The sequence below is a fragment of the Cannabis sativa genome, chromosome 4 (assembly GCF_029168945.1).
Source record: "Cannabis sativa cultivar Pink pepper isolate KNU-18-1 chromosome 4, ASM2916894v1, whole genome shotgun sequence".
Classification (NCBI taxonomy): domain Eukaryota; kingdom Viridiplantae; phylum Streptophyta; class Magnoliopsida; order Rosales; family Cannabaceae; genus Cannabis; species Cannabis sativa.
Window position 1 is genome coordinate 3,762,275 of NC_083604.1, and position 24,533 is coordinate 3,786,807.

At 28.8% G+C, this 24,533-nt stretch overlaps 2 protein-coding genes and 1 long non-coding RNA gene across 3 annotated transcripts; 2 read left to right on the forward strand and 1 right to left on the reverse strand.

Moving 5' to 3' along the window:
• Positions 1 to 3,091: 3,091 nt before the first annotated feature.
• LOC115715278 (uncharacterized) lies at positions 3,092 to 5,296 on the forward strand. The gene has a single exon (XM_030644126.2). It carries the CDS (start codon positions 3,380 to 3,382, stop codon positions 5,162 to 5,164), a length of 1,785 nt encoding a protein of 594 aa, XP_030499986.2. The 5' UTR covers positions 3,092 to 3,379; the 3' UTR covers positions 5,165 to 5,296.
• Positions 5,297 to 16,503: 11,207 nt separating this feature from the next.
• On the reverse strand, positions 16,504 to 18,031 carry LOC115714648 (uncharacterized). The gene has a single exon (XM_061113173.1). The coding sequence runs from the start codon at positions 17,677 to 17,679 to the stop codon at positions 16,711 to 16,713; it is 969 nt and encodes a 322-aa protein (XP_060969156.1). The 5' UTR covers positions 17,680 to 18,031; the 3' UTR covers positions 16,504 to 16,710.
• A 732-nt stretch (positions 18,032 to 18,763) lies between these two features.
• LOC133036436 (uncharacterized) lies at positions 18,764 to 24,181 on the forward strand. Its single transcript, XR_009687084.1, has 2 exons — positions 18,764 to 18,862; positions 23,932 to 24,181. It is a non-coding gene; the product is annotated as an uncharacterized LOC133036436 (long non-coding RNA).
• Positions 24,182 to 24,533: the final 352 nt, after the last annotated feature.

Genomic DNA, 24,533 nt, shown 5'->3' on the forward strand with positions numbered 1-24,533 from the left:
TGATGGTTTTTTATACATTTATATATATAAATAATAAATGCATAAAATGTAATTAAATGAATTCATTACCACTATTTATTTGGCCTATTCATGTTATATCTATATATTTATATAATTTTGTTATGTTGCCAAGAGCTTTGTTTTACTTTTTCTATTTACTTAATTTTTCTTATTATTTTTAATTATTCTTAATGATAATAAAAGGTGAGAAGACACTTAAAATTTCTAGCATTTATTCAAAAAAAGTATTAATAACACGTGTAAAATAAATTATAATTACAATTACAAGCATATAATAAATCACAATTATAAAGCATATATTATATATATGTATATGACTGTTCAAGAGAACTTTGGTATTCTCTCAAAAAAAAAAAGAGAACTTTGGTATTCCACCTTCAATTTTTTAAATGTCCTTTATACTAATTTAAATTGCTATTTGTAACCACCAATTCTTCTTCATTTCTCCAATCAATTTAATATTAATTATTAATTTATTAACCTCTTATTAAAAACCCTTTCTTTTTAATTATTTTTATGTCGATTCCACAACTCCACCCAACTAAGTTATGTTCGTCTATTGATAATTTAAATCTTTATTATTATATATGTTCTCTTTGGAGTTCAGAGTTTTCAAGAATATTTTAAAGCTTTAAACTAATTTTTTTTTCTTCCTGCAATAATTTTTTTTCTTGTAATTTTACAGCCATGGAAGAGGTATGATCATTATCGCAGAAAATTCAAATTGAACCAGTCTTTCAATTCCTATTGAGTAAGATTTAAATATATATATACATATATTATATATATACGAGACAATATATATTTATATATACACATACAATATATATAGAACATATATATTATGTTTTATTTTTATACAGTTTTAATGAATTTTTTTTATGTGTATAATTGATTTTAATTACTATTTTCATGTGTGTTTCACTCTATAATATATCTTTTTTATTTTGTTATTTGTAACTCTATTTATATGTATATATTTTATTATTATTGATAACCTTCAGTTAACTTCTTAATACATAAAGTTAATATATAAAGGAGAGCCTCAAATATGAAGGAGTGAAACCTTCAATCAACTTCTTAATACATAAAGTTAATATATAAAGGAGAGCCTCAAATACGTAGGAGTGACATCCTCAAAATTTTTCATAGTTATATAGCTATATTTATCTATTTTCTTCTTTTTCTCTAATTTATATATTATTACATAATTATTCCTAACCACTAATATTAATCTATAATGAAATAAAAACTTACTCTTTAAATAGATTTTCTATGTATAAGCTTTTCATTTTTTTTTTCTTTATTATTATTATTTTTTTAAAATTATCACATTTATAAAAAAAAATTTAATTATTATTTTTCTTTAATAATAAATATTTATATGCTCATTTTCTCTATTAGTTAAATAAGAAATATTTATTTATAATGATAGTAAATAATTAAAAGATAAAAAGAATATAGAGAATCAACCGTGAGAAAAATTAATTATAAAAAAATAAGATAATATTATTATCTAAATAAATAATTACTGATAGTTTTTTCATTTCATAACTGTATATATTATAAATATATGTATTATTATTTTATTATTATTATTATTATTATTATTATTATTGTGGTATTTTTAATATTCTCATATTTCATATTCAATTTATTGAAAAAAAAATGAAAAGTTTATTATATATTTTTCATCAAAAAGATATATATATATATTAAATATTATTGTTATTGTTGTTAATCTTAGTATTATATTTATATATATATTCTTTAATCATGTTTTTTTTTATTTCATATTATTTATTAAATAATAAAACAATAATATATCATTTGTTTCTCATTTTTTTACTGAAAAAGGGCAAAAAAGAAATAATTGATTTAAGTTTGAGTAATTATAAAAAATTATTAAATTTTAATTTTACTTATACACCTTTACAATGATATTTTTTCATATCCTCCACATTTATTTTATGTGAAGTATATATATCTTCCTTTTACCAAAATAAGTATATGTATTTTTTTTTAGTAAAAAAAAAAAAAATATTTAGTGTTATTCGTAAATTGTATTATTAATAATTTGTAAAATTCAAACAAAACGCAAAGAAAATGAGAATTTAACTATAAAAAAAAAATAGTTTATATATATAGATTTAATCACACTAAAGTAATATTTATCTAATAATATAAATAGTTCTTAGCTATATAGATTATAAAAAAATAACTATAGAAATAATTATTGGTTATATAAATTTGAATATAAAATTAATTATTATTTAAGAATGTATTTTCTAATTATTAATAATCACTTAATAATATAATAAAACATAAAAGATAAAATTAATACATACATCACCAATCAAAATAAAAAATAAATGTATATATTATGAATATTATATTATTATTCAACTTTTTTTAACAAATTATATTGCACTATTTATTTGATGAATAATTTATTAATAGTTTTATGCACCACTATCTACATATTTATTATTTTAATAATTAGAACTTTATAATAATATAAACATTGTACATACTACAAAATTGATATTTAGTAGATAAATATAAATATTATTTTAATTAACGATTTTTATAATAATATAAATCATTATGTAAATATATGTCTAAAGACCGCGCAAAACGCGGTTCCGTTCTCTAGTTATAAATATAATAATATAGTATTTATTGTGATGTAAATTTCTCATGTTATATTGTCATTGATTTGTATTACAAGTCCATATATTATTAGAGTAAATTTTTAAAAAATAAACTATATTTTACATTTGTATTACTTATTTACAGCTATAAGATTATTTTCCTAATAACATATTTGTAAAATTGATTATAATTAAATTATGGGTGTTTAGTAATTTTATCCTAAAATTTCATAATCAAGTTTAGAGATCAAAAAATTGATGGGCCCCGCATGCTTAACAAGAGGGAGATTTTCTTGCCTAAACGAGGAACGAGATTGAGATAAGATCAATTTCTTTTCCACAAATATTTGAATGAGATTCCTCACCCTAATATGTTAGGTTGTTAATATATATTATCTCATTTTTTTACTAAAAAAATTAATAAAAAAATTCATCAACTAAATTATTTGTTGAGTGTTACGCGGTAATGTTATAACTGATTAAAACTTTCCTTATTTTTCTATTATTGAAAAAAAAAATAAGTAAAACTCAATTTTTTTTAGAAAGTAACAAAAAACCATAAAAAAAAAAACCAAATGGATAAATAAAAAATTATATATTAAAAAAAAAAAACCATAAAACCAAATCGATCCGTAATCCCAATTTTCAAGTGAATCTCCTCATTCAACTCCTTCACCTTCGGCCTTTGCCACCAAAATCACAAAATGAGGTCGACCCATTTCTCCACCACCGGTACCGGCACCGGCACCGGCACCAGAACATCATGTTTTGCAGTTCAGGTATTGAAAGGCCGATGGTTCAGCGTTTTCGCCTCATTCCTAATCATGTTCGGCGCCGGAGCCACCTACCTGTTCGGAGTATACTCCAAGCAAATCAAGGCCACCCTCGGTTACGACCAGAAGACCCTAAATCTCATCGGCTTCTTTAAAGACCTTGGAGCCAATGTTGGAGTTCTCTCTGGCCTAATTGCAGAGGTCACACCCACCTGGTTCGTCCTCCTAATCGGTGCAGCCATGAACTTCGTCGGTTACTTCATGATCTTTCTCGCCGTAGCAGGAAAAATCCCAAAACCCAAAGTCTGGCAAATGTGTATGTACATCTGTATTGGAGCAAATTCGCAAAATTTCGCTAATACGGGAGCTTTAGTGACTTGCGTTAAGAATTTCCCAGAAAGCAGAGGAGTCATGTTGGGTCTTTTGAAAGGGTTTGTGGGATTAAGTGGTGCTGTTATGACACAGATCTATTATGCAATTTATGGTGATGATTCTAAATCTTTGATTCTTCTCATAGCTTGGTTACCTGCAGCTTTATCTGTTGTTTTTGTATACACAATTAGAACTATGGAGCCAGAGAAGAGAAAAGGTTCGAATAAGGATGAGCTTAGAGTCTTTTACCATTTCCTATATGTTTCTCTGTTTATGGCTATTTTCATTATGGCAATGATAATTGCTCAAAAATTGACCCAATTCTCAAGAGCCGCTTATGCTGGGAGTGCAACTGTTGTTTGTCTTTTACTCTTTGTACCTCTTTTAATCGCCATTAGAGAAGAGCGTCATCTATGGAATCTCAACAAAAATGTCCCTAACCACACTCCTTCTCAGATCATTTTGGAAATCCCAAAAGAAGTAAAACAGATTCAGAATCAAGACATTCTTTCCCCCAAAGCTAAGAAATCTTGTTTCTTAACAGTGTTTGACCCTCCACCCAGAGGAGAAGACTACACCATTTTACAAGCTCTCTTAAGTGCAGACATGCTCATTCTCTTCCTCGCTACACTTTGTGGACTAGGATCGAGTTTAACCGCCGTTGACAACTTGGGTCAGATCGGAGAATCACTGGGTTACCCAACTCACACCGTTAGTTCATTCGTCTCCTTAGTAAGTATTTGGAACTATTTCGGTCGTGTCTTTTCTGGTTTCGTTTCAGAAGCTCTTTTAGTCAAATACAAAGTCCCACGGCCATTGATGATGACATTTGTTCTTCTCCTCTCATGCATTGGTCATATCCTCATAGCATTTCCAATTCCGGGTTCGGTTTACATTTCATCAATCATAATTGGGTTCTCATTCGGAGCTCAATTACCTCTGCTCTTCGCAATAATTTCAGAGCTTTTTGGGCTCAAATATTACTCGACATTGTTCAATTGTGGACAGTTAGCCAGTCCTCTGGGCTCCTACATTCTCAATGTCAAAGTCGCCGGAGCACTTTACGACAGAGAAGCATTAAAGGAGTTGACAAGGAAAGGGTTGGATCGAAATTCGGTGAAGGAGTTGGTATGTATTGGAAAACAGTGTTATAAATTGTCGTTTTCCATTTTGGCTATGGTGACTTTCTTTGGAGCTTTGGTGTCGTTGATTTTGGTGTATAGAACCAAAGAATTTTATAAAGGTGATATTTATAAAAAGTTTAGAGTGAGTGAGGAAGAAGAAAGGGGTTTGAGTAATAATGTGTCTTCTTCTACTACTACTACTGTTGTTAATGGTCAGTAGTGAAGTGAAAAACAATATTTAATTATTTAGTTATTTTGTTTATTTATTAAATATTGAAGAAGAAGATGATGATGATGATTTATCTTATGATGTTGATTTTGCAATTTGGGGAGTGGAAGTTTTTTTCTTTTTAAAGTGTTTTTATATTATATTATATTTTTTTTGACTTACACATGGGATACACATGGAATTCGATCTCTGGACTATTAGGTCCCCCAATATCTATGACCACTTGTACTAATTTCATAGTTTTGCGTGAAGGTATAAACTATGAAACACCTAAATTTTGAAAAGTGCAATTTCACTTTTTTATCTATTTTTTTTTTCTTTTGGATTAAAGTTATTTTTTAACCTAGATTAATTTATATTAGTAGAATAAGCTAATATTTCATAAAATTCAATTTTACCCCTTCTATTTCAAAAACTTAACCCTCTCTCTTCCTTTTTTCACTCACTCCAAGAACTCCACCCACAACCTCAGCCCCTTCTCTTCACGACCACCGCAACCATTGACTCAACGACCCATAGACCTAATGACCACATGGACCAACGACTTCTCCATCGACAATATTGTTAAATGAATAAATCATATGATAAATGTCTATTAATAGTGAGTTGATGTTAGATTTGGAATAAAAATAGTTGAATTTGAGCCGAAAATTGGTTTTTTTGCCAGCCCGATTATCGTTCGATAACTTCCTGTTGTTAAAATGAGTAAAGGTTGAAGACGAAGATTCGATGGTAGTCCAATAGTGACTCTCTCCGATGCTGCCTATAAATGTAACTGTAAGATATGGTCCGACAGTGAAATGATGTCTTCCTGACGAGCTTAATGAATGGAGCTTAACATCTATAAATATATAATATGGTCTAATGGTAGTCTGATGTTATCATTTTTTTGTACAAAAATATATATATATATAAAAAAAAAAAAAAAAAAAGCTATTATCGAGTCACTATCGAACCACCATCGAATGAGAATAGGAAGTATAGATAATGAATTTAAAAAAGAAGAAAGCAAAGAAGAGTATTATGAGTATTAATATAAAGTGCGCTAATTTTTTTAATTTTGATAAATTTATATTCAAAAAATTTAATATATGTTAAATATATGCATATAAATTTAAATTTCTCTTCTAAAAAACATCTCAAACTATTATGTTTTGACTTGTCGTGTTCATGTCTCTACTATACCTATGTTAATACATGTTGAAGTTGATATATATTGTTTTAAGTGAAAAAGAAGTCTATGATGATGATGATGATGATGATGTATTTTATGAAGTTGATTTTGCACTTTGCGGAAAGGAAGTTTTTTAAGAAAAGGGCAATGAAACTTTTTTAATTGGCTTTTGGCTTTGTTTTCTATTACATGTTATTCTTTCCCTTGAATAGAAAAAGTGACATAGTTATCTATGGAGTATAGACGTATTGTTTGAGCATGTTGTCGGACTCACGGGTTGGGAGCCTTTAATCATTATGCAATTGCAGCCTTGTGAATAACATGGATGATGGGCTAATCACGGGTTGATCCTTATCCTAATTTACTAATATATTTATATATAAATATTAAAATTTAAATAAATATTTGATAATATAATGTATTTTTGTTTGTATGTACACATTTACAATAGATACTATTAGATGTATATAAATAAATATTTTTTTTTGATAAACATATATATGAATTATTTTTTAATGAGTATTACCATGAATGGTTACTAAACAAATTTAATGATAAATATTAATTTTAAAAATATTAAATCATCAAATTTTAATCTAATAACAAATAATAAAAGAGAAATTTGAATTTTTATACTTAGTTTAACTACTTAATTAAAAAAAATATCAAAAAATACCTCTGTTTATACTATATCAAAAATATGTTCATATAAAAATATTTAAGTGAAACTTAACTTTTACTTATCTTTTTCTTTTGCTAGAAATTTTTTTTTCAATTTTTTTTCCAATAGATGGAACAATCTCAGCCCATATGATGTAAAAGTAAGAGATTTTTCTAATTAGATAGAAAAATTAAGCATAAAAACTCAATTTTTTTAAAATTTTACTCATTCTTGAGTAATACCCATTAAAAGTGCACCCATATATATATGTATCTTTATTTTGTAAAGAACATAGCTATACACATTTGATGTAGTTATTTGTTTTTTCTTATTATTTTGATGGTTAAAAACATTTTCTTGAAATTACTCATCAAGTAAGATTTTTAACATTATAGATTTGAATTGTAAATGAAGGAAGCCCTAGATAAAAATTATGAGGAAAAGTGTGTGCTTACAATTTACAGTTATCTAATAATACCGAGAAGAATGACCGTCATTTAATAAATAAAAATTACTTTAAGGATAATATGCTGATTTTCTCTAAGAACTCACATCTACGAAAAAATTTGGCACCTCGATGACAACTCTTTGTCACCTGAAGTTGTAGTATGTTGTATGAGACTTTCATCTCACAACGGCTCCTAAATGATGAAAGAAAAGATTCACACTTGAAATATTTGAAAACTATAAAATTCTTATATCATTAGTTCTTATATACTTAATAGTAGTCATGTGTGAATAAGGATACAAAATATGTTATCATAATAATTAGATCAAATATTTAAAGAAGAAGAAAAATTAGTAGAGTTATCCTACTTAGTACATTAGGACAAATGATAATTTGAAATGGAATGTTTTTTGGGGTTATATTTTCATGTGATTTCTTGTTTATTTTATGATTATAGTTCAAAGAAGAAAGAGTGAAGCTCACTTTCCATGATTCGCTTCTTATAAGGTATGATGGAATATGTGGTTATTTTACATATCCTTTACAATATTTCTTTGTTATTCGAATTTAACAAAGCAAATAATACAAATTAGGAATCAGGACAATATATGGGCTTAAGATTATTTAAATTTCAAGGTCCTCACTATTAGAAATATATGAAAAAAAAAATTAAAAAAGAATGTCATAAAACTCAAACCGACATCATTATGTAATGTGTTATACACTTCAACTAACCAATCTATAAATATTTTTTTATTTACAATACACTTAATTTTATTCAAATAAAAACGCAATAAAATCTTTTATTTTCTATTTTGGACTCTAAATATAGGTCTAGCCTACTTATACTTAAGGTCGGTCCTATCAAGAATGTTTTATTGGTTGCAAAATTCTAGCTTTAGCAGCTGCAACAGATGAAAGTCACTAAAAATCTAAATGGGAATCCATACAAGCCAAAAATAATCAAAATGCTTGTTGCTGTAAAAGGCCTCAAACAATATTTAGTAAAACAATAGTTAAAACTGAAAGAGCATTAGGCATCCTATTATCTGAGTAGATATTTAAGTTCTAAGGTCAAAGCTTTTTCAGATAATACTTGCAGTGCAGAGAGAGAAGTTCATTTATGTCACTGAGATTTACAGAAGATTCTTTACTAATTACTAATTGCTCTATTTTTTCTAATAATTTTGATTGATTTCATAAAGAAATAATATACTGAGCTAGGTAGTAAGCTTAAGAGCATCTCCAAGGAGACACCAAATTTGGTGTTACACTATCACCAAATTTAGTGTCAAAAATTATTTCTACTCCAACCACAACACCAAAAATTACACTAAAAAAATATTCCTTATTATTATATTAATTTTTTAATAAAATAAAAAAATAATATCATATTAATTAATAAAAATAATATGTGTTTAATTTTAAAAATTATTTTTATTATTTAATTTAAAAAAAAATAAAAAAATATAATAAATTTTTACTTAAATTATAATTAAAAGAAAAAATAATTTATGATATTCACATTTAAATTTACACAAACAAAATATTATAAGGTGCTTTTACAATGTATTCTTCTAAATAAAAGAGTCACGCAACAGAAAGTTTGAATTTTATTTTCGGCATTTTAAATTTTTTTAAATTTTTTAAAATTTTGCAGGATGTTTTAGATAACTATAATGTACACGACCATAAAAAAAAAAAAAACTAAACAAGTCTCCCGAATGCCGAAACAGGTAGGAGTAAATCAGTGCACCACTTTTAAAGAAGTGCATTATTTTCGGCGTATTAAATATTTCTAAATTTTTTTAAATTTTAGAGGATGTCTTAAATATTTATAATATACACTACTATATAAAAAAAATAGACTAAAAAAGTTTGTCGGGTGCCGAAATAAATAGAAGTAAATTCGTACATCACTTTTAAAAATGTGTATTAAAAAATTTCCCAAAAAATAATTCTTAATTTTACAAATATAATAATATAAATATATATAAATATTAATTAAATTATTAAAAAAACTAAAAAAAACAAAAAAAACAAAACATGCCGTGGCTACAGTGCACGACATATATCCCGTGCACTGTAGAGAATCCTACAATTTGCTGCTCAATTTGGTGCTTTTTTGGATCAATTATATACACTAAACTATCAATTTGCAGTCTCCTTGAAGCTGCTCTAAGAATTTATATATTAGTTTAAGGTCAAGTCTTGGTCAAATCAATAAACTTGAAATTCTAAATTTTAGGACAATTTCAATTATATATATAATATTCATTCATTCATATAAAGGATCCAACTTTTCACGCATGTATGGCCCAATTATTTTTTTAAAAAAAAAAATTAAAATATTCTAATTTAAGGTCTCCGAGTCATCGATCAAATCGAAATCATGATCCAAAATGAGAACAATCGAATGGTCCATATTAAGTGCACAGATAGTCATATGTATTATTGGAGTACTTTCACCTAAAATATTCTCTTTTAAATAAATGTTTACAAAATATATAAAAAATTTGATCCTTCCTTTATTTGGGGAACACAACCGAATTAAACTCATTATAGCAATTTCTTTCCCCGGTTGGGTGGAAATCTTTATTCTGACGTGGTCCGGTTGGATAAGCTTTTACCTCTACTTATATAATTCTTGAAAGATTTTTATTCTTAAATTTTCACATTACTATTAAAATTTTTTTTAAACTATTAAGATTATTAAATTAATTTTTTTTTATATAAGTTACTATAAATTTATGATTTATTATAAATATAAGACCTTCATTAAAAAATAAATAAACAAAATTAAATAAATAATTAATAGTTTTACACAAAAATATATTATTTTTTTTTATTATGGTTTATAGATTTATTGTTTATTTTAGTATGATTTATTATAAATTTAATTAGGTATATGTTTAATATACTATTGATTTAGAAATTATTAATAATATAATATTTTTATTAAAACATATTTTAATAAATAATCAACAGTTTTATCAATTTTATGTTTTTTTGTTTTTTGAATTGAAAATTTCATTCAATTAGACTAATTCGGCCTCAACGATGACAACAACATTAGAAGAGAGATAAGACTTCGAAAAACACAATCATCATATAACTTAGAATGTCTAACCACAAGGTGAACAATCCAATTAGCATATCGTTTGACAAAAATTAAAAAAAAAAATATTAAAAGAAGATAAAAATTATTTATAATCTTCAACGTCACCACCAAAGGCGGATTGCAATACTTTCATATTATAGATAACTTGTACTAACACCGGACAAATCAGGTTCTTTTAGTGTCAGTTATAAAATAACACCAAAATTCAATGGTGTCAGTTTTAAATCGAAACTAAAAGAAAAAACATATATGTGTACTTTATAGTGTCTGTTGTAAAATGATACCAAAACTCTCTAAACCGACACAAAAAATTTGACCTTTTGTCACAAACCCAATACTAAAAGTATAAGTGTCAGTTTAAAATTGATAAGAAAAGTACAGTTTGTAGTAATGGTAATTTAGTACGATTGTTATCGCTATGGTTGGTCGTTTGATTATTTCTTTTCATTCTAGATTGATTGGACAATAGGGTTGTTATGTCCCAATTTTATTAGAAGATCATTGGCTGATAGTCATTGATAGGTGAATTCCATCAGATGTTCATTTAGTTTTACACATCTTCAATGCTTGATCGCTAGTGGCTTATTGGATCCCTAGTTGAGGTTGTTGTTAGGGTTTTCTTTCATATTATTGTAAACGACTTGTATGTCTAATTTTCATAATTTTGCTCTTTGAGCTATATTTTCATGTAATGAATTTTGTCCGATTTACCTATTAATAGATATTTTCATTTTCTCTACAAAAAAAATGGTGAATATATTTTCATAAATGGTAATTATTTAATTATAAGCTTAATGGTGAATTAAAAAAGTTCCATAATCAGATGAGCTTTATTGTTTTTATGGCTAATGTGGCTTTTTTGTTTTGTAAGGCAATATGTCTAGTTTTGTAAATGGCTTGCTTTTTATTTAGTAAGGTCATGTGGCTAGCTTTATTTTATATGGAAAATGTGGCTAGTATTTTTTTTGAACGAAAAATGTAGCTAGTTTTGATTTTTGTAAGATCAGTATGGCTAGTTTTGGTTTTGTAAGGTCATTATGGCTAGTTTTAGTTTTATAGGCTAGTATGATTAGTTTTAGTTTTGTAAAGCCATTATATTACTAGTTTTGATTTTGTAAGGTTATTTTGGTCTAATAATAACACATTAGATGTATTGTAGTCACTTTCAATAATGGAGATGAGAATAAATAAAGTCTAATCTTTACATGAGAGAATTATATGTGACTATTTATATAAAATTTTATATTGTATTAAATATTTGTTGTTAACCCTAAAAATTAGCAAAGCTAACCTTCGAGATTAGTCAGCGATTAACCTGATGTTAACTCCAAGAATCGATATTTACGATCCACAGAGACTTGTCCAAGCATTTCAAAAATCGACCTCATGGTCGCCCGCAAGCAGAGTGTTGGATAAGTTGGGAAAGCACAAAGGAGAAAACATCACTCTATGAAGATTTTGAAAGGTCCATCGTGCATTTGTGATTGTTTGTGGTATTTTCGATGGAGGTAGGTGGGTGCAAGTAGAGTTAGTAAGGCCAATTAAATAAGTGGAAGTTCTTAGAGGATTTTAATAAGGATGCATTTAGAATTAGATCATGTCATGAACATCAAATCCATAGATCTCTTTCCTATCTTTCTAAAGCATTTTGAATCATCCAATTCCTACATATATCGAGAAAGTTATGGCCAAAACACTAAGACAAGTAAAGTGTGCTAGCTGTGGTGCCTTTGTGCGAGTCGTGTAGCATTTGTGCGAGTCATGGAGCATTTGTGCAAGTCGTGGAGTATTTTTGCTAGTCGTGGAGCATTTGTGTGAGTCATGGGGCGAGATGTCCTTGCGAGCTGTGGTGCGTGCGAGACGTCTGCACAAGCCGTGGTGTTAGGCGTCCACGTGAGTCGTGGTGCATGCGAGACATCCGCACGAGTCGTGGTGCGAAATTTCCCTACGAGCGGTGGTGCGTGCGAGCAATGGTGCGAGATGTCCGTGGGAGCTGTGGGGCGTGCGAGACGTGGGAGTGATGAGTGTGTGAGAATTTGGCTAAGTGTTGGAGAGAAATCCATTAGGAGAGGAATCCAAAGACGAGGCATGTAAGCGGAAGGATACGAAATGGAGTACGGTCATACCTTCAACGTGACTTGGAGACGAGGGGGTACAAGTAGTGGAGGCACTTCCTCTGTAGCCCCTTATGTCCCGACAACAAGTACCTTGCGACCACTACTCCAAAATTTGGGACCACCCGACACCCAACAATAGTACAAGGTGTCCTGCACTCGCAACTCACAGCCACATAAGCCTAACTTGTCCCTTGAGAAAAACAAGTGTATTCCAGGCCATTAGAGCCTATAAATACTCTATTCTCAGATGTGAGAGGAGGTTGTAAAATTATTGTAACACTTGACTTAGAGAAATATACACTTCTATCTTTCTCCATAGTTATTTTACATTTCTTTTTTAAGTTTCCATATTTCCAAATCTTCATCTTAGTCTTAGGTCTTACATCCAAGTTTTGATTTTTCAGCTATAATTTAGTTGACGAATTTTCACCATCAACATTTGTTATATTTTTTTTTTCTTTATTTTGTAGTTATTTTATTGGTGGGGTCAGAAGTCACAACTTTTAATTTTGATTTTTTTTTATTAAGGTTTTATTATCTAGTTCTTCTAGATATCTCTGCATGCCCTTAGGATAGACAGTAAATGAAATAAAATTATTCATTAATTGCGTAACTTTGTTACCATTATTATTTTAATTTAACCTTTATCGTTTTTTTTTTTTTAAAAAAAAATGTTCATAATCATAAATGAGATCAATATATCTGCTTATATTATACATGGCCGGCCATGATGGAGTGCAAAATGGGCTACTGCACAAGACCCAAAAAAATAAAAGGCCCAATATATTGTTTTCTTTAATGCCTAATAATTTTTTTTAATGAACCTAACTTTTGAAAGAGCTAACAATTTGTCATTAGTCATTTCTATCCCAATACTCAAAGCTCATTTTCAATTCTATTAATGCTTTTAAGTAAAAAAAAAAATCTATTACTGCTATTTATTATTTTTTTCAAATTTTTTATATTCTTTTTTTTTTATATTTTTTTTGTTCTATTGGAATCAATAACAATTTTTATAAATAGTTGGAATTTGTTGGTGTTTTGTAAAATATATAAATGAATGATAATATTTAAAAATATTATTTATAAATTACATTATTTTGTAGGGCCCAAATTTTAAATTAGAACAGGGCCTCCAAAATATTTAAGACGACCATGATATTATATCTCCATGATAGATTGCCCATTATTAATATTTAATTATAAGACATAATGGAATATGGCTTGACTATCACTTCTGGTGGTGCTCGAAATTGCCTAATGTTTTAATTTAACATTTTCCCCATGTTTTGTAATGAAACCAAAGCAAGGCAAGGCGAAGCATGTTTCATCAATCTTTCCCGGAAAAATTATCCTTCTCCGAGCTTCATCGTCTCTGATGGGTTCTTATGGTGGACCTTAGATTTGGCGTCCGAATTGGGTCTCCCACGATTCGTTTCTTACGGTATGTCCTTATGGGAGGGAATGGAAACCCTAGATCTAGACAAATGGAGATGACGACGCTGTCTTTCTTGCCGAGCCGTGCAAGCCTTCTTCAAACGAAGCTCATCAGATGAGATTTAAAGGAGTGTGGATGAAAAGTAATTAAACATGTTTTTGCCATATGTATTCATATTGTTTATTTTGTTTTATGTATATATGTATATATTATATACAGATATGCATGTATTGTTTTTGTTTTGTGCCTTAGCTCTTATGCAAGAATTGACTATCATTCACGGACCAGTTTCCGGTGGTGGTTTTGCGGCTTGCGAAGGTGGTGGTGAGGTTGGCAAGGGTAATAGATGTAATTCCCTATTAATGGAGAGAAATTCTTGGGCATTTATTTTTAATCTTGCCAGTCATTTTAATAAATTTTCTTAATTATATTTTGTTACTATATATATTTTAATTATATTTTAATTTTCACATTAATCAATTTGACTTTATATATTTTCAACTTATAGAATTAAGTATTTTAAATGTCTTTAATTGTGTATTTTATAACGTAATTATATAACCATAATTATAAATTTGGGAGTTATTCAGTGTATTTTAATTATTTATTTTTAACCTTCTTAATTTTGTGTAGTCTATCTTAAATAGAATTCTAATTGTTTTGATTATTTCATTTCATATCTTTTTATATACATTTTATTTATTGAGTTTTCCTTTTGTATATTTTTATATATAGAAAAATTATTCAATGGTAATTTTTTAAATTACTTTCCATAAGTAAAGTATATATAAAGTAAGAATTATTATTTTATTTTATAAAAATAAAAATAAAAATTAAGATAACCTACTTTTTTATCATCTTTGTTATTTTAATTATGACTAATATGACTTTTTAGTTTTTATGGTTAATGTGTCTTTTGGTTTTTGTAAGGCAATATGTCTAGTTTTGTAAGTGGCTTGTTTTTTTTTTTTTAATTTTGTAAGACCAATGTGGTTAGTTTTTTTGTAAGGCCAATGTGGCTAGTTTTCTTTTGTACGCCAATGTGGCTAGTTTTTGGTTTTGTAAAGCCAGTATGGCTAGTTTTGGGTGTTGTAAGGCTAGTATGACTAGTTTTGGGTGTTGTAAGGCTAGTATGGTTAGTTTTTGGTTTTGTAAAGCCAGTATGGCTAATTTAAATTTTGTAAGGCCAGTATAACTAGTTTTAGTTTTGTAAGGCTAACATATGGCTAGTTTTTAGTTTTTGTAAAGTTATTATATGACTAGTTTTAATTTTGTAAGGTTAGTTTAGTCTAATAATAACACATCAAATGTAGTGTAGTCACCGTCAACAATAGCTAAGTTCTAGTATTTACATTAGAGAATTTTGTGACTATTTACATAAAATTTCATATTTTATTTTATTTTTTTGTAAGGGAAATTTCATTTTTTTTTATTAAATATTGATTATGTATTAATTTTCTCTTTATTTTGTAGGTGTTCTACTAGTGGATCGGAAGTGACAACTCTCAGTTTTGAGGTTTTTTTTTCTAATATTATGGTTTTATTGTCTAGTTCTCCTAGGGTATCTCTGCATGCCCTTAGGATAGACAATGAACTGTTATAGATGGAAGAAAATCCTCCTCTGCTTACGTAACTTTATTACCTTTGTTATTTTAACCTGTATCGGTTTCCTTTCAAAAAAAAAAAAATTATAAGACATAATGGTGATTCAAAAAAATATTCATAAATAAACAGTAATATATCTAGCCTATCCTATTTTACAAATACCTATATTTCTATACAATTCCTACTAAATGAATTTTAACTATTCCTTTTTTAAACCTAAATTGAAAAATGAGATACACTAATTTTAGGTAAAAATAAAGGTGATTCTAAAAATATATTCATCAATGACATTGATATTTTTCTATCCTATTATACTAGAGCTAATAGCAATGTTTTTCTAGTAAAATTCCTCCTAAATGCAAATTAAATATTCTTATCTCTTACCATACTAAAAAGAAAAAAGAATAATAACTTAGTAAAACGTAAATGAAGACTAAATTAAATGAAATGTGAAATATTTTTTCTCTTTTTCTTTTAAATTTTAATCAACTTTACATAAAAGATAAATAAGACAGCAAACCCCCCAACCAAGTGCATCAATTATGCACTAAAAAATAGAATTGGACTGGATTATATACATTTTACCATACAAATCTTTAATTCTCATCAAAACAAAATTCAAACTTTATCAAAACAAGTTGCATTATGTATAGTATATGCACTTATTTTTTTTTTATTTATTTTTACAGTTTGGGTTGCTCTAATAATTGTTATATAAGTTTTTTTAAAAAAAAAATAATAATAATTATTATATAAGTTACTATATGAATTTAAATTGCGATTTATATTGCTACATTAATTCAATTGTTATATGAGTTGTTACATGAATTTCCGTAAAAATATTAAAAAAAATGAAAAAAAATTCTATATACATATTCCACTCTACGTTAAATAAATCTTTAATTCTCGTCAAAACAAAATTAATTAATAATCTATTGTTACAATTCAATTGCCACTTTAGACAAACAATGCTTTAACCTTGTTCCTCACCAGTTTTCTTCTTAGAAACTCGCCATATGCAATCTTGAAAATACACAACAAAAGAGGCCCATTTAACTGCATTTCCCAAGCATAACAAACTGATCAAACCAATAATCCCAAACCATGTTTTATAGCAGCCAAAGTAGAGGCATAGTGCCCTCAAACCCAATTCCCAAATAGTGAAAATAAGCACCAAACCAACTCCATTCTGAGTATTCCTTAGGCTAAGATAAGCTGCTGAGCCTAAAGCTTTGATCCCACAAATCCCTTCCAGGATTGAAATCACAAGACCCAAGTTCCATATAGCACACCAAGGCAAGTAGATTATCACCAAGAATAATAGATTTGACCCATAAATTAGATGATGGAAAAGATTAAATCCCAATGAAGATACCCTTTCAAAATTATTCAAAACAATTCCACTTCTTTCAGGTGTGAAGAAGAGCCTAAAAACAGCAGAATAGGTTACTAGTAACCAAATAAACCCGAGAAGAGTACATGTGGATAAGAACACAACATAGAGAAATGTAACAAAAGTGGCTCTTAATCTGACTTTTTCGATCCTTAGATGAAACATATCAAAAAATGTCAAAGCTTTTTCTTCTCTGTAAATTTTTGAAGACAAATCAACAGTGAAAATTAAGTTAATGAACTCTAGGAGATGAAGGGGTACCAAATAGAGAAAACACATTTGAAAAAGCTCATTAAAATGGTACTTGTTTATATTTCTAAACATATCAATTGGTAAAAGCCATGGGTTACCAAGTGAAGGAATAAAAAGACCTGTCTTTTTTGGTAATGGGAGATTTTCAGTACTTTGAGACAGGAATTTTTGGAGGAAGGTTTCATAGTAAATTAAGAAACAAAACAGAGGCAGTGATGTTAGAATGGTGAAGAAAATAAAGTTGGTGTTTTTGTGAAAAATTGTGAGAGTTTCTTTAAGGATATCAAATACCTTCATTGTTGGATACTCAATCTTCTTCTTCCTTGAATTGAAATTGGTTATTCTTTAAATTCAGATTTAAAGTCTGTCTCCTCTTTGAGTTGACTCAATCGAATATGATCTCTGAGCCTCAGTGGGCAGCTTGACTTTTGGAAATGTTATTTTAATAAGAAAGTTCCTCTTGTAACTAATCTCTACTAGTTTCATTATTGCAATTCATTTTGGGCCAATATAATAATCTTTGAGGTAAAAAGGTCATACGAAGAATCACCACCATTGCAAAGAATGGCAGCCCCAAAACTGAGCAATCCTCTTACAGCTGCATCAACAAACAAGCTGGGGCCACCAGTGAGGTGGATGGGTCCTATTGGAGAATATGTGGATTAAATGTGAAAATATTGAATCATATATAAGAATACGTAAATTTCTCAGGTCATGATCAATTGGTTTTGAGATGGAATCGCGTGATTCGACGTGGTATCAAATTATATAACTGTGAGCTTTCGATCTACACCTAGCAAAAATAGCCACCATCTTGAGAGGAATTAGAGAATATTGTCCCACGTCGATATTAGAATACTTTTTTTCTGAGCGTTACTATTAATCATATATAAACCTCTGCTCAGAATAACGCATATCCTCAAATATCTCTCTCGCTCGACCCTTTATCTCTTTTCTCGGCTCAGTCCTTCAATATTTATAATTTAGATTAATTGATTGCGTTTAACATCATAATTTTATATCAGAAGTTGGGTTAATTAGTTACCTATTAAGTCAATTGATTTGTATCATACTGTTTCATATATTGTTACACAATTTTATATCGCAGATTGAAACATAATAATTTTGATTTTAAATAGACAGATAGATTTTATTGATTAACCTCTTTTTATTATTTATAATTACTGATCTACAGGAGGTACAGTGCAAACTTTGTTATAAATCTTTTGAGAAAATGGATTAAGTCTGAGAATGTCAATGTTGTTCGGGGTATAATTTATTATATTACTGCACCTTCAAAGTAACTAATTAAAGATTTTCTCTCTTAATTATTTTAAATATTAATATTACTGAACTGAAGATTTTGATTCATTTATTGTGCAGCATGGAAGATATGACAGCCAATCCTTTTCATTCATTGTTTTATCTTGTATTTATGCTATCCGTTTGTGCACTTTTCTCCAAATCCATTGCCAAACAGGTACATATCTATCTATTCTATATAAAGTGACTATATAACATAATTATTGGTTTATGAGAAATTCATGGGTCACTTTTTATTTCTATTAAAAATAAAATAATTTATTATTAAAAATAAAATGATTTATGAGACATTCACTTTTTATTTATATATAATAAAATAAATCTCATTACATCAAAAAAAAAAAAAAAAAGATTGGTTTTTACTGTTATACATCTACGATTAGGTTTTCTAAATATACTTATTCTAAATAAGAATTTAGTACTATTTATATATTATATATATATATATTGCTAAAGAATTTTATTATTTGTTTTTTTAGCTCGATCAGATTATAATTGTTTGGCTCACATTTATTCTATATAAAATATTAAAATTTTTTATTTATGAGAAATTATTGGCTGACTTTTTTTTTATTTTTATTTAAATCACTATTATGTTTTCAAATTTCAATGATTACCACTACATTGAATATTATTAATTTAAGATTAGGATATTAAAAAAATAAAAACTAAAATAAAATTAACATGCGTGACTTGACACGTAACATCTATCTAGTATATATATATATACTAGCAAAAAGTTACGTGCGGGGCACGTATACTAAATTTTATGCTAATTTTTTTCTACGTTATTAAAAAGTAATACAATTAAAAATTTTAAAAAAATATTATTAGTTAATAGGTTCAACATCATTACACTGTGTTCATTTTTAAGGAAAAAAAATATATTTATGAAATAATAATTTGTTGCAACGCGTGTACAAGCAAAATTCTGAAAATATAGCATTTATTAGTAGAGTATTGACAATTTCAACAGTAAATTAACCGATTGTATACTTTTTTGTCTACTAACATTAAGCTTTTGATATTTGAGTGGTGAACTCTTATTTTGTCCGCTTTTAAAAATTGTAGATAAGAAAACTAATGATAGTCATTGATGGATTTCAATCTTCATTTTCTTTGATAGAGACAATAGTGTAATTTTTGTATTTTGCACTTTTCATTCTAGCCGGGTCCGCATATATCTGGATTATCTATTTTTTCTTTGATAAATTCAATATGGTAGTGTCGACAAAGCGACGGTGTTCCTGCAAACAGTGATGTATTTTCATGTAAGATGATTAGACATGGTGTGCATAATTTATTTAATTAAAAAATCAACTTATGAAAAGCATGTAAAACTATTTAATTTTTTAAAAACTACACATCTCCAGTATATTTCATTAGACTAAATAAATGTGAACTCTATAATCAGGTTAGACTTTTTTTATTATTATTTAGTCTGAGTTCACATTTATTGATTCACTACATATTTTGTTTTATAATTAATTAATTGTTAATCAATTTTTTTTATGTATCTCTATAATTTCTGTTTCTTTTATTAATGTGAAACTTTAGCCTTAATTAGTTCCCTTCTAGCCCAATAAAATTAAGCCAGATCTACTTCTCACTTCCCTTTCATTATATTTTAATTGATGTTTCTTTACGTGATTCTTTATATATTCTCTATATATTTTTCTAGATATTTAGTCATTGTTATTATTAATGATTTAAAATTGAATTATTGATCTTAGATATTAATTGATGATCAGCATTATTATTAAAAATAGTGTTGGAGAACTTCATCCACTGAAGTGTGCCCGAAAGCATGAGGAATTCCCGCTGGTGATAAGATGACAACGGTGATTTGAGCACCGCACTTGACCCAACCGATATCAAATTTTCTATCGTAGAATATAATGATCTGCTAACCAAACCCTAAACAAGAAATTAGACGATTGGTATTCATCGTGAAAAGAAATAAACGTACAGTTATTATCAAATATAATCACATAGTGACTTCATCAAATAGCATACACACATATGTACTACTACAATACTTTTTAAACTTATTTCAGAGAGGATAAATGAAACAAAAGAAAACTTACAGTAAAAACTCTGAAACGGCCACAAAATCAATAAGAAAAAGCCAAAAACCTAAAAAGTACAAGTGTTCGGTAGAAAAAAAAGTAAATAAAATCATGGAATTCATTTTCTATCCCTAAGATGAGATCAAAACATAAAAATAACATGTACCATTATGATTTGTAAGGGGCAACAAGAGCATACAAGCAAACGAGGTGAAAGAGGAAATAGCAGACTGTAAAATTTTTTAGTCTATTTATCAGAATAAAATACAAAATAGCATATATTTATAGTTCTAAGCAAAACCCATAAAAATTTTGAAGAAAAAATACCTCAATTCAAATATCCATTCAATGATAAACACATCTTACCCAATTTCCACATATGCGTTATAAACACAAAATTTCACATACACCACAACTCTCTTAGACCATCCGAGATAGACTTATATTTACCGAAGCTGTCTTGAGCCACCATAACATCAGTCGCTGTTGTCAACGAATTCTCATACTGAAGAAGCCTTCGATTTTGAAAACTATTTTGGCCACATCATCATCTATGATACTAATTAGAGATATTTAAACACAACAATGAAATAAAAATGATTCAAGGATATACATAAATACGCTTACCAAATTTCATTAAATATATACAACAATTATAGTTATTAAGAAAAAACTTAATCACACATTGAAATTGAGATACAAAGCAATCACATTGGAGATTATATCTAACCTATGGTGCCATAGTGTTACTCTGAGACAATTCACCTAAATTCTAAAAGAATTCACCAAAATAGTCCTAGATGGCTCTTTCATCATCGAAGAGAAAAGCTGCGCATCTTACCCTGTTTGAACCAGATCATACGATAAGTTAAGAGCCTCTGCCACCAAAAAATAGTATTATTTGATAAATTATGCTCTTAGTCATCACTTTATAAGTTAGGAGCCTCTGCCACCAAAAAACTCAAAAGTAGCTTGCTTGCTATATATATACATCAAGGAAAAAATGAAGCTTTGTTGTTCAAGAAAACAAAACAGAGAATGTGCAAATTTAACAGATGCACAGTACTACCTACAAGGTTAATGTGCTTGTTCTTCACTGTAAGATTTTATAGACACCAACATAAAGTCCTTCAAAATCATGGCTTAGTTAGAGCATATGTGATTAGAGACCACTTCATTCCAAGTATAGCTTGGATAAACAAAACAAAATTGTTAGCCATAGAATTACAAGAATTTAATATACCAAATACAGATTTTATTTTCTTACAACAAATCTCTTTAAACCATATATTCTAAGGGACACAACTTCTGAACCTCAAATGTGGCAGGTATACCCCTTTCCGACCAATGAAATCTGAAATCCGGCCACATCACTATTTCCACCCAAATCGATGTCAATTTTCAATCGATTTTTTTTAGGTTTCCAATGGCGATGTCATGAGTTCCCCTGATTCGGTCTGGTGATGTTACCCTCAAGCTGTTCTTCTCCACCACGAATCTACCATGAATTGAGATATGTGCCAAAGACGGTAGCAGAAACCCTAGAAAGAGCCTCATCATCACTGATCTCTGAAGCTCCATTCACGAGGATGGATTTGAAAAAAGAAATACACAAAATGAGTCGAGTAAAAAAAAAACATAGTTAACGGCGTTAAATCATTGGGTTGTGATTCTAGAAGTGAAATTTGATTTTATATACTTAAAAAATTAAAAAAATTTATTATTAAACCAAAAACTTAAACCCTAAAAAAATTATGCCTTTTTTTTTCAAAACCCCAAAAATACCCCCTCACAATTCACCCATTCTCTCTCTCTCTCTCTCTCTCTCTCTCTCTCTCTCTCTCTCTCTCTCTCTCTCTCTCTCTCTCTCTCTCTCTCTCTCTCTCTCTCTCTCTCTCTCTCTCTCACATCCCAACCGCCCACCCTCACCACCACCTCCGACCTCCATCCTCCGACCTCCGACCCTCACCACCACCTCCGACCACCCGCACCAACACCCTCGACCCAACCCCACTCTCTCGAACCACCCAAAAGTCGCACCCCCTCAGCCCACTCTCTCTTCTTCTCTCTGAAATCGTAGAAAAAAAAAAATTTCCCCCTAGGTCCGATGGTTGAACCATGGGGTCCGACCAATCGGACCCATCGGACCCCATGGTCCGACCATCAGACTTGGGTCTCTCTTCCTCTCTCTGAAAACGCAAAAAAAAAAAAAAAAATAAAACATATAGGTCCGATGGTCGGACCTAGGGGGAAATTTTTTTTTTCTGCGATTTCAGAGAGAAGAAGAGAGAGTGGACTGAGGGGGTGCGACTTTTGGGTGGTCCGAGAGAGTGGGGCTGGGTCGGGGTGTTGGTGCGGGTGGTCGGAGGTGGTGGTGAGGGTCGGAGGTCGGAGGATGGAGGTCGGAGGTGGTGGTGAGGGTGGGCGGTTGGGATGTGAGATAGAGAGAGAGAGAGATAGAGAGAGAGAGAGAGAGAGAGAGAGAGAGAGAGAGAGAAAGAGAGAGAGAGAGATGATGCAGAGAGAGAGAGAGAATGGGTGAATTATGAGGGGGGTATTTTTGGGGTTTTGATAAAAAAGGCATAGTTTTTTTAGAGTTTAGGTTTTTGGTTTAATAATAAATTTTTTTTAATTTTTTAAGTATATAAAATTAAAATTCTCTTCTAGAATATCAGTTCAAATATTAATTTAAATATTAATGAGATTTGTTTTATTATTATTTTATTATATATAAATAATATTTTATTATTTTATTAAATAAAAATAAAAAATCAGCCATGAATTTTTTAAGGGTTATAGAGCGAGTGAGATATAAATTGACTTCTTTGGATTATAATATTATTTTGCTGAATTTTGTATATTTGTATGATCCAATTATTTGATGATACAAATCAGGTTTTTTCTTTTGTGGATATACTAATTCTTGTGAATCAGAATTATTTATTATGATATGACTTAGATCAAGGTTGTGTTATTAGCTTTCTGTCAATATTGGGGTAATTGGAATTTTAAATCACAATCATGAATTAGTGTGGAGCTTATTAGTCCTAAATGATACTATTGTAGCATAGGTTATTATCTTTTCCTTTCTTATATTTTGTTGTTAATTATACTATATTTTTAAATATATTGTAACTAATATGTTTTCTTTTGACAGAAATGTATGGCATTGGAGAATAACATTTGAAGTTTAATTTCTGTCAAGTTATTGGATTTTCAATAGATGTTTTTATAAAATTTGTGTGAGACTTATGGACTCTTTTATGAACATTTTATGGATTGTTTATTTATTGTTTGAAATTTTAGATACGGACATTTATGAAGCATGATATTTACTTATTATTAACTCGTTGTGGAATTTTCAATTTAAATTAGAGTGATTTTTTATGTATGATGAGCATTTTTTTTTGGAGCTATTAGTTCAAGTATTCAATAAATTATTTTTTATTTTTTATTTTTTTTTTGAAAGAACCTCAGTTCATAGATTAAGCCCAGAATAGTTTGGGATTCACAGGGGGTAATCCCTCCCCTTTAACAACCTGCCAGACACCCAAATCACGGCGTGTGGACTTTGCCAAACGGTCAACATAACCGATAATATCTCTTTTAACAAAAGCAAACTTACAATAAGAAAAGGCAGAAAGTAAATTCAAAATAACATTAAAGGCAACAAACGAAATCCATTCTGGAGCTTTCCTCATCCGAATAGCTTCCACCAGAATTTTGGAATCGGAGACAACAGTTAAATCATCCAACCGA

Excerpts from the sequence above, each read along its gene's own strand:
- LOC115715278 (XM_030644126.2), top strand. The coding sequence starts at position 3,380 with ATGAGGTCGACCCATTTCTCCACCACCGGTACCGGCACCGGCACCGGC.
- LOC115714648 (XM_061113173.1), bottom strand. The coding sequence starts at position 17,679 with ATGAAGGTATTTGATATCCTTAAAGAAACTCTCACAATTTTTCACAAA.